Below are 11,806 nucleotides of genomic sequence, written 5' to 3' on the forward strand. Positions count from 1 at the left end.
AGCCTGAAGAAAAGTTGCATCAGGACTTAAGGAAAGCCCATTTGTGGCAAAGCTTCAGGTCACCTCCCAAGGGACACCAGATTCATCTTGCCTTTCCCATACCAGCAACTGCATTGCTTCCCTTTTCTGGAATGCTGCTTTAGCCATTGGAGTAGCTGAAGTGGGATGTGGCATCATGCTGCGAACCTACTTCTATCCATATATTTTGAGTTGTTTTGTGAACGGATTTGTTATGAAGAAAATTCAAGGCATGAAGAGGAATTTTAACACCATGCAGTTACAAATGTTCTGTCAATGCAAGTATTTCTACTTGCCTGGTGGAACAATCTCCCCTCCGCTCCCCTCACACTGTTTCGATTCAATTTGGGGAGAGCAGGGGTGTCACCCCACTGTGCTAGCAGAAGTTCTTGAACAGGCTTCCACTAGTGGGAACAGTTAGCTGAATCCAGCCAGTGATGTGGAATTTATGTCCGCTTTTGGGCATAGCTTCTACTCCATCCCAAACCTCTGGTAGTCTTTGAGATTCCAAGCAACTCAATATCCTAGCAGGCCACTTAATATCTAGTAATGATAACACTTGATGGGGAAGTGGATGGCAAGAGTATCAAATGTCTTTACAAAACATGCTGTTTTGTTTGTAAATCCTCTGGAAAACCATCTCTCAAAGGACCTGTTGATGGCATTTTACCATGGAGAGTGTATTAACGTATGGTCTGTGTGTGTGGTTTGGGAGCTGCATGGTCAGGGAAAAAACAATGCTGTCCAGGGTTGTAAAGACTGCAGAGAGAATAATTGGCTGCACTCTTCCCACCTTGGATCAAATCTATGCTTCTGGGTGCCATAAGAAAGCTGCAGAGATAGCGCAGGATAGTGCGCACCCCGGAAATGATCTCTTTCAGCTTCTGCCTTCTGGAAGAAGGTTCAGGGTTATAAAGACTAGGACTAGCCGCCTGAGAAACAGTTTCTACCCAAATGCGATTTTGGTCTTAAACACAGTGTAAGGGGTCTCTATGGGAGTATATTGTATTAAAAAATGGGGTATCAGAGTTTTTAGGGGGCTAATCAGGTTGGGATAGCACGCTTGTTGGGTTTTGAATGTTTTACATAGATTTTTCAATTTCGTTGTTCTGTATGGGACAATGACAATAAAGATTATCGTATCGTATCATAATTATGCTATATATTTTTGTGTTTTTATATTGTAAACCACCCTGTGATCCTTGGATGAAGGGTGGTATAGAAATTTAATAAATAAAATATAATCAAGTCAGCTAAATAGAAAATAAGGAACTGAAGGCTGAGTATCTTCAATTGTTGTTTCACAGAACGGTTTCCTGGTCATTTTCAAATTCAATAAGAAAGTAGTAAAGCAGTGGCTGTTCTGTAATAAAACTGTTCATTTGTATATATAAAATTTTAGTTTTTATTATTCTTTTAATGCAGATTTTTTTTGTTCTATGGGCTAGAGTTAATAAGGTTTAAGAAACTACATTCCATTTTTTGGGGGGGGGGAATAATGTCTGAATTTTAAGTTGGAAAATATTGCAAAACAACAATCAAATTAAAATCTGTAGTAACTAGATATTTATCAGTCTTTATGAGAACCACATATCCAAGGTTAGAGCAAGTAACCAACTATACATTTGAGGCTTTATATTTTTCACTAGTGGTACTAGTGTTTTTGAATACCTCCCTGCTGGCATAGAGAAGACCTCACCTGTACTGGCAATCTGCAGACTCTTAAAGGTGCATCTATTTAGGTGAGTGTTCCCTTTCCCTTGATCTTCCTGATCCAACTGTTATACCTGCTCTTTTAACTGTTATACTTTCTGATGCACATGTTTAAGTGTTTTGATGCATTTTTTTAATTGTGCATTTTAAATACATATGGCTTTTATAATTGATTTTATTCTTGTAAACTGCTTAGTAGCCATTCTGTCATGCAAGTGATGTATAAATTAATTAATTAAAAATAAATGAAAAACTCTCACAGCCCTAATTAGGGCTGGCACTCAACTTGATGACTACAAAAAAACTGTTTGGCACCTCTGAAATTTGATCTTTTGGAGTGGCTGGAGATGGTTCTTTCCCAATAGCTGCTTTGTTAGATCAATCCCAAGAGTCCTTCAATTTCCTGCAGCAGCTAACCAAATACTTTTTAGAAGCTTACACAGTACGATGGTGGGAAGTATCCAGTTGTTTGTCTCCACCATACAGTACTCCAGGAATACAGATTCTAATCTAGCCACTGACAGATCTATTCTCTCTGAATTTGTCGAATCCCCTTTTTTAAGAGCCATTTAAGCTTGCGGCTTTCACTATATCCTGTGGCAATGAACTCCCTGAGTTAATTATATGTTATATGAAGTGCTTCCTTCTGTCTTTCCTGTACCTACTGTCAAACAATTCCATTTGATGTCTCACATTCTATTATTCAGAGGGAAACTCATTCACACTCTATACCATTCCTTCTTTCCCAGAATCTTACAAGCCTTAGCAGTCATGTGATCACCTAAAAGTTGTGCCCTATAAAGCAAAGTAGTAGGAACACTTGCCAGAACCAACAATGAAATCCATCCTCTAGACAATCCTATAAACAAGTGGCAGTCTTTCCCAATTCTAAACAAGTTATACACACCATATATATTCCAAATGTACCTCTTGCTCAGGAGCTTATTTTATTAGTAGCGTGAACAAATATAGACATTATCTTAAAACTTAAAGGCCTAGTAGTTCATGGCATTCACTCCAAAACCATTTTTATTACAGTGCCATTCTCCTCCTGCCATAAAGAAGAGTTAAACTTAACGCAATTAACCTCTCAACATAAATGACCAATACAATGCCTGTATCAATTATTGGGTGTCCTATTGCAATCAGGCAAACAAGGTGAGCTTTGTATTTTTCTGCCACAAATATCTAGCAACAGACACCAAATGTTGCCATTACTACAGTGGTAATTTTGGCCAAATTTCAAATTGGCATGAAATGTAATTTCAGATGTAATGGACACAGAAATCTCTTTCTGCGTGATTTATGGAGATTCTTTGATACAGAACTTACATCGCTCTGCATAGAACATTAAAATTAGCTGCCAAGAGCTACATCACTATTATTTTACTTCATATGCCACCTCCCTATGCCTGCCAAGTCCCCTCAACACAAATATATAAGATGTAAACTCCAAGTTGATACTCTGGCAGTCACTGTAATGAATAGATCTGTAAAAGTTACCAGTGTGTTAAGATGTTGCTTATATGTTATTACCCAGAACTTCAAACATTTCCAATAGCTCCTGACTTTTCTTTGGTTATGGAATAATATCCCATACTGCCTCTTTGAAATGGATCTTGCACTTAAAAAATAGTAACTTGAGTATTAAAACAGATGGTCTAATCAACATGTTTAAAAATAAGCTTCACTGTGATGTAACAGGTATATAGCAAAGACAAGGTCTCTTTAGCTTTTTTAACCCAAATGTGCATTTGAGGACCCAATTCTTAATCTTTTACCATATATTTGAATACTGGTAGTGTTCCTGTTGTGACCCACCTTGAAACAGGCTGTGACCTACTGGTGGGTCCTGATCCGCCAGTTGAAGACCAGTGACATAAACAATGTTTATAAAATTGACAAAACCTTAGCATGCATATTTTCTCATTTATCTTTCTTATCCTAAAACTTTAAAAAACTTCTAAAAGTACAAAGTTTTTTTTAAAAAAAATGCATAACCATAGTATTTGATGTCCTTAATTAAGATAGTCAATATATTCCTAAGCAACCAAACATTTTTGAACCTCATAAATTTATGATATATTGGAATTCTTCTGATTATTCTAAGCATTGTGGCTGTCTCCTTTCTTCTAGCCTCACAAGAATGCTGTGAGGTAGTTAGACATATTATATCCATTTTGCTGTGATACTTAAATGTTCAGAGAGTATGCATTTGAGTTCCTGATGTTGGTGGCAAACCAAAGATGACTGGTGATCACCCTCATACCCTTTCGGTAAACTACCAAAAGATTGGGACAAAGAGGGGGCTTGTGCTTTAACATTAAGTGAGTCATACCAGTGGCATCTCTGTTTATTTGCTTTTCTTTTTTAACTGAAAAGATAGTGAAAGAAGGAGAAAATGGGAAAACAGAAACAAGACAAACGTATATGGCAATATATTGATATCGGGCAGGTGTCTTCATTGTATTCTTTTTGGTGCCTGCTTAAGACATTCTTATTTAGACAAGTCTACCCAGATATTTAGAAAAACTGTACAAGTTTTAATTTGTTTTAGTCCATTTCTATTGCATTTTTAATTATTTGAATGTTTCAAATTATGACTGAAAAATATTTTTGGTTGATGCTTTTTATTGTTTTCCTCTTTTTGTAAACAGCTTTGAGAGGCTCCCACCACCAACACGATCAAGCGCTATATAAATTTTACAAACTAACTAAAAGAAATATTTTTTTAAAAAAAATGAACAAAAGGCTGCTGGATGGTACATTTGGTCCGATCCAGCATAGGCAAAGGCCTTCTTGGAATGCTCATGCAGCTCATGTACCTGCAGGAAAGCCATTATTTCCTAAAAAGCACTGTGAGTGAGGTGTGAATTGGGAGGAAGGAAAGAAAGAAGATGTTGCCATTTACTTTATTTTCAAAGTGCAAAAGAGTGTTACTGCATCATTTACTACAGGGAGACCAGGCATCTTCCATACATCCCTTTTCCTGTATATTGCCTTTCCATAGTGAGAAACTATGCTCAAGTGGGAAGTGGGAAGGAAAAAGTTGTTATTTACTTTCTTTACAAAGTGCTTGCATGAACAAGCATTATTACACTGTGTGACAAAAAAACAATTATGAGGGGGAGACCAGGAATCTTCCATGCCATGCACACATTGCTTTGTCTGTATGCCACCTTTCCATAGCTAAAACGCCACGCTATGGTATGAGGCAGATGGAGGGAAGGGAAGATGGTGTTATGGGGTTGTGCAAAAGATGGTGTTGTGGGGTTGTGAGAAGGAGTGCTGTTACACAGAGTGACAAAAACCAATTACAAGAGGGAGACAGGACATCTTCCACACATCCTAGGGTTGCCACATTTCAAAGAGAGAGATAAGACACATTTGCCAACTTATACTTTTACCTATGGATCGCAATGATGGCTCTCATTTTACATACCCATGAAAAAGAGGATGCACCCTGTAAAAAAAAAAGTACATACGACAGCCCCTAACATCCATATACTTCACATTATCTGCATGCCGCCTTTCCATAGTCAGAAAGCAGGCTCCAGCATGAAGCAGGAGGAGGGAACAGAAGGTGTTGTTATAGTCAGGAAGACCAAATTTTTAATAAGGAATGGGTAAAGTTTATAACTTATCTTAAAGGGCACTGTAAACAGTTAAAATCATTAGTAGGATTGGGATAGCACTTGTAGTTTAAAGCTGAATTATGGACATAATGGAAGTAAAGAGTTTGGATTATCAAAAAAGACGCGGGAAGAACTGGTTAATAACAGGACCCACATGGGGGCGGGGTGGAAGTGCAGGAGATTCCTGGAATCTTGCTTTTATGTTTGATGTTTGATGTATCTCTGTAACATTTTAAGCTGAAAAATCAAATAAATCTATATACATACAGTGGATGCTCGGTTTGCAAACGTGATCCATGCAGGATGCATGTTCGCAACCGGCAGCATTCGCAACCCGCGTCTGCGCAGGTTGCGATTCGGCGCATGCACGACTGCCAAAACCTGGAAGTAACCCATTCCGGTACTTCCAGGTTTCAGCAGTCCGTAACCCAAAAAAACGCAACCTGAAGCGCCTGCAACCTGAGGTATGACTGTGTGGCGTGTGTGTGTGTGTATATATATATATATATATATATATATATATATATATAGGTGAAAGCAAAAGGATCCCTGGACAGTTAAGTCCAGTCAAAGGCAACTATGGGGTTGCAGCGCTCATCTCGCTTTCAGGTGACTAAACCGCTTCTGGCGCAACGGGACACCATGACAGAAACCAGAGCACACGGAAACGCCGTTTACCTTCCCACCACAGTGCTGCCTATTTATCTATTTGCACTGGAATGTTTTCGAACTGCTAGGTTGGCAGGAGCTGGGACAGAGCTCCCCTCCATTGCAAGGATTTGAATCACTGACCTTCTGATCTGCAAACCCAAGGCTCAGTGGTTTAGGCCACAGCGCCACCCACATCCCTATTTTATCTCTCTCTCTCTCTCTCTATATATATATATTAATTAAAAGAAAGGTGTTGTTATAGGGCATGGGTAGGCAAACTAAGGTCCGTGTGCCGGATCCAGCCCAATCGCCTTCTAAATCCGGCCCACAGACGTTCTGGAAATCAGTGTGTTTTTACATGAGTAGAATGTGCCTTTTTATTTAAAATGCATCTCTGGGTTATTTGTGGGGCACAGGAATTCGTTCATTTATTTCCCCCCCAAAATATAGCCCGGTCCCCCACAAGGTCTGAGGGACAGTGGACCGGCCCCTTGCTGAAAAAGTTTGCTGACTCCTGTTATAGGGGTTGTGCATTATTAGCAGAGTGAGGGGGAAAGAAACAAAAACAATCACGAGAAGGAGACGGGGCATCTTCCACACCCACCCACCCCAAAACACCCCATCACCTTTTTATCTGCACACCGCCTTTGGCACAGCCCGAAACCACACTGAAAAGGCGGCTTGAAGGGGAGTGGGAAGGAATAATAAACAATGAGCCAAACACACGGGGGTAAAGAGCAGGGCCGAATCCATCAGTACTACTACTACTAATAATAATAATACATTTTTATTTATACCCCGTCCTCCCCATACACTACCGAGAGGAGGGGAAAACCACAACGAATAATAATAATAATAATAATAAAGGGCCAAATCGATCAGTACTACCGAGAGGAGGAGAAAACCACAACGAATAATAATAATAATAATAATAATAATAATAATGGCCGAATCGATCAGTACTACCGAGAGAAGGAGAAAACCACAACGAATAATAATAATAATAATAATAAAGGGCCGAATCGATCAGTACTACCGAGAGGAGGAGAAAACCACAACGAATAAAATAATAATAATAATAATAATAATAATAATAATAATAAAGGGCCGAATCGATCAGTACTACCGAGAGAAGGAGAAAACCACAACGAATAAAATAATAATAATAATAATAATAATAATAATAATAATAATAATAATGGCCGAATCGATCAGTACTACCGAGAGGAGGAGAAAACCACAACGAATAAAATAATAATAATAATAATAATAATAATAATAATAATAATAATAATGGGCCGAATCGATCAGTACTACCGAGAGGAGGAGAAAACCACAACGAATAAAATAAATAATAATAATAATAATAATAATAAAGGGCCGAATCGATCAGTACTACCGAAAGAAGGAGAAAACCACAACTAATAAAATAATAATAATAATAATAATAATAATAATAATAAAGGGCGGAATCGATCAGTACTACCGAGAGAAGGAGAAAACCACAACGAATAATAGTAATAATAATAAATATTTTAAAAAGCAGTCTCCATCGCAGGGACCCAATCCCACTCTCCCAGCGGACCCCGGCCCTCCCGCAAGCCCTTTCCTCGGCGTGGCTTACTCACAGGGTGACCGTCCTGTTGGGGAGCCCGCCGGGGTCCGGGACGCGGGCCAGAGCCAGGCTGCTGCAGACCACCTTCCCTCCCGCTCCCGCTTCGGCCGGAGGAGAAGCCTTGCCGCTCCTGAGGCGACCGCCGCCTCCTCCTCCTCCGCCTCCGCCGCCGTCCTGTTTGCAGCCTTCGGGCAGCCCTGAGGAGCCTCCGCCTCGGGCCAGCGCCAGCGCCGCCGCCGCCAGCAGCACCAGCGGAGCTCCCCGGCTCGCCATGGCCGCCTCCCTCGAGGGGGGGACCGCCCCGGCGAGGGAGCCAGCGAGGCCTAGCGCCGCGGCAACCCGGCCGGGGCCGCCATGAAGGGATTTAACCGAGGAGTCGGCGCCAACGGCCGAACCGAATCCACACACACACACACACACCTCACGCACGACGCCTCGCCCCGCGCGCGGGCAGCAGGGCGCATGCGCGGCCGGGGAGGACGCCGAGCACGCGCGGTGAGGCGCCCTGAAGCCGCCGCCGCCGCCGCCGCGGGTGCCCTGGCTCTGTGGAAGGAAGGGCAAGCAGAGACAGAAGTTTCACTGGGTTGTGATTTCGCCTAGCCCCGCGCGCGAGCGGCAGGGCGCATGCGCGGCCGGGGAGGACGCCGAGCACGCGCGGTGAGGCGCCCTGAAGCCGCCGCGGCGGGTGCCCTGGCTCTGAGGAAGGAAGGGCAAGTAGAAACCAGGAGTTTTGCCTGTATGGGATGATGGGCGGTGTGTATTTTCGTTCCAGTTTTGCAATTCCGGTTCTGGGCTGCTCTTAGCTATGGGTGCGGGTTGGTTTTGGCTGGTGGGATTTTTTAAAAAGGGTTTTCAAAACTGCTTGCTTTTTTTCATATTAAATTTGTATTGTTGCAGTTTGGAGTTTCTATGCTGTTCTTAGCGGAGTTTGTGCGGGTTGGTTTTCGCCCATGGGAATTTTTTTAAGGGTTTTCCAAACTCTGCTTGTTTGTTTGTTAAATTTGTATACCTCCCTCCGCCTGAAGATCTCACAGCATAAAAATAGAAAATAAAAACACATAATAAGAACAAGAACAAACCCATAACCCTCATTTCCCGCAAATAAGTTTTGCAGCTTGTCCATAGGTGGTGTTATTTGGCCTTTTAAACTCCCGTTTTGTGTGTGTATGTGTGTGTTTGTGTGTGTATGCACACAAATAACTGTTTGTTCCTTACTATATTGGCGCAGCAACAAAATTGCTAGCATATTTGCAAAGGCAGGCAGGGTCAGATATGTTGAGATTCCTGCATTGCAAGGCTTGGACTAATAGATGACCCTTGGGGTGCTTCCAACTCTACAATTCTATGATTCTGTACATTTTTATGTTTTTATATTGTACACTGCACCATGAACCTCAGATGAATGGCACATATAGAAATCTAATAAATAAAATTACAGTGGTACCTTGGGTTACAGACGCTTCAGGTTACAGACTCCACTAACCCAGAAATGGTACCTCGGGTTAAGAACTTTGCTTCAGGATGAGAATAGAAATCGCGCAGCGGCAGCAGCGGGAGGCCCCATTAGCTAAAGTGGTGCTTCAGGTTAAGAACAGTTTCAGGTTAAGAACAGACCTCCAGAATGAATTAAGTTCTTCAGGTTAAGAACTTTGCTTCAGGATGAGAACAGAAATCGTGCTCCGGTGGCGCGGCAGCAGCAGGAGGCCCCATTAGCTAAGTGGTGCTTCAGGTTAAGAACAGTTTCAGGTTAAGTACTGACCTCCGGAACGAATTAAATAATTAACCCAAGGTACCACTGTACTACGTACGTACATACATACATACATACATACTGTTGAATTATATATCCTCGATTAAAGTTTGTGTTGTTTTTGTTGCTGTGTCATTGCATTGTTTTTATGTACAACCTGCAAGATATAAAAATCTAATTAAGTCAATTAAAATGAAAGATAAGACACTATGTATCTAGCAAATGAATATGAAAAAAATATTTTACTATATTATGATTATTATTTTTCACAATACAGGCGTTATAGAGTACTTGGGTAGAGAAACCTATTAATTATCCTTGAGCTCAGGAGGCGTGCATGGTTGCTTTATGCACGATAACTCTGTAAAGAATGTCTATAAGCCCTCAATAAAATTGTAAATAGTTGTGGTGCCTGCCCTGGCTTTGATGTTCCAGTTCCCCGAAACGGAGGCATGTTGTAGCAGGCACTGATGTTGGCTTGTTAAAATAAAAAAATAAAAAGACATAATAAGAATCCAAGCTGGAATAGTAACACAATACCTTTATTACAGTCAATTAAAAATCACAAAGAATTGAGGTAGCATATGAGTTTAACAGAACTTGTGAGGCTCAGTGTGAAATCCTGGGCAGGCCGGGTTGTCCTCTTATATTCCTGCTGGGATTGACAAGGCATCTGACCCTCACCTGAATCTCATAGCTCTCCTGTAGCTGTCTCTAATTAGTTATCGTTTAACTCTTGGATGGTCCAAACTGTGCAAGTTTACTTAGAAGTAAATCCCACTTTATTTAGCAGAGTTTGTTCAGAAGTTCAGTGGGTAAAGAATAAGCCGAAATCCTGTCAATGGGACTTAATCCTGAGTCAAAATTGTTGTTGTTGTTGTTTAGTCGTTTAGTCGTGTCCGAGTCTTCATGACCCCATGGACCAGAGCACGCCAGGCACTCCTGTCTTCCACTGCCTCCCACAGTTTGGTCAAACTGACGCTGGTAGCTTCAAGAACACTGTCCAACCATCTCGTCCTCTGTAGTCCCCTTCTCCTTGTGCCCTCAGTCTTTCCCAACATGAGGGTCTTTTCCAGGGAGTCTTCTCTTCTCATGGGTTGGCCAAAGTATTGGAGCCTCAGCTTCAGGATCTGTCCTTCCAGTGAGCACTCCTTCATAGATCACTGCCTTGCCGTGGCGAAGGGGCTTGAATAACTCAGAGAAACTATGAACTATGCAGAGCAGGGCACCCAAGATGAACAGGTCATAGTGGAGAGTTTTGACCAAACGTGATCCACCTGGAGGAGGAACCGGCAAGCCACTTCAGTATCCCTGCCAAGAAAACTCCATGGACAAAGACAACAGGCATATAAAAGTAAAAAAAATATATATTTAAGGGTTATACTACATGACTGAAATCTTATGCATGCTTATCTGTGCTTTTGGGTGAACATGTATAGAACTGGCCTGTGCTGGCCTTTTCATTCATTTCATTCTTCCTGTGCACGGTACACTTGGGGTTTTGTCAAGCTTTTTAAGGTTTGATGTTTTATTATGCTTTTATAGATGTTGGAAGCTTCCCAGAGTTTCTGGGGCAACCCAGTCAGATGGGTGAGGTACAAATAATAAAATCATTATGATAAAACTATAAACTATTGGTATGAGAAAGAGCGTCTGGGGAAAATGGTTGTCATGCAAGTACACTCATCCCAGAACTATTAAATTGTGTGAGGCTTCCTGATGAATGTATACAAATCCCCATTAGTTGCTGGGCAGTGTTTGGAAGAGTCCCAACACTTCATGAGAGATCAAATGAGAAGTATTGTATAGAGGAGAGTGCATTTGCCGTTCCTAGAAGATTTCTGTCCACTATTCATACCTGTTCATTAACTGTGGGTTCTACTTAACATACCGTATTTTTCGCTCTATAAGACGTATCAGACCACAAGACGCACCTAGTTTTTGGAGGAGGAAAACAAGAAAAAAAATATTCTGAATCTCAGAAGCCAGAACAGCAAGAGGGATCTCTGCACAGTGAAAGCAGCAATCCCTCTTGCTGTTCTGGCTTCTGTGATAGCTGCACAGCCTGCATTCGCTCCATAAGATGCACACACATTTCCCATTACCTTTTAGGAGGGAAAAAGTGAGTCTTATAGAGCAAAAAATACGGTATATGAGATTTAACATGCAATAACTGACCCTTATGCAATAGGACTAGGTATGTTTGTAGCGTATCTGCGTGAGATCATTTGCCAGGTTTTTATAGCCATGTGGAGACCACAGAAAATTCAATATAATTAGTGTGCATAAGAGACCGGCCGCCCCATGCCTTGTTAGAAATTGAATAGATTCTGTAGTCATCTGTAATGTTTGGTTATGCACTGAATGAAGTGAATGTTTCACTCACTGCAATTATTGCAGTATAAAGGCAAGGGACCTTTATAA

General features: G+C 41.3%; 1 protein-coding gene across 1 annotated transcript in view; it reads right to left on the bottom strand.

The window, feature by feature from the left end:
* The window catches only part of ADGRA3 (adhesion G protein-coupled receptor A3), a 45,233-nt gene extending 37,210 nt beyond the window's left edge, over positions 1 to 8,023 (bottom strand). The window contains exon 1 of the mRNA XM_081876207.1: positions 7,646 to 8,023. Coding sequence (XP_081732333.1) covers positions 7,646 to 7,905 — 260 coding nt within the window. The 5' untranslated portion in view covers positions 7,906 to 8,023. The remainder of the gene's footprint in view (positions 1 to 7,645) is intronic.
* Between the last annotated feature and the right edge of the window lie 3,783 nt (positions 8,024 to 11,806).

This window comes from Podarcis erhardii (assembly GCF_964252035.2).
Source record: "Podarcis erhardii genome assembly, chromosome: 9".
NCBI lineage: Eukaryota > Metazoa > Chordata > Lepidosauria > Squamata > Lacertidae > Podarcis > Podarcis erhardii.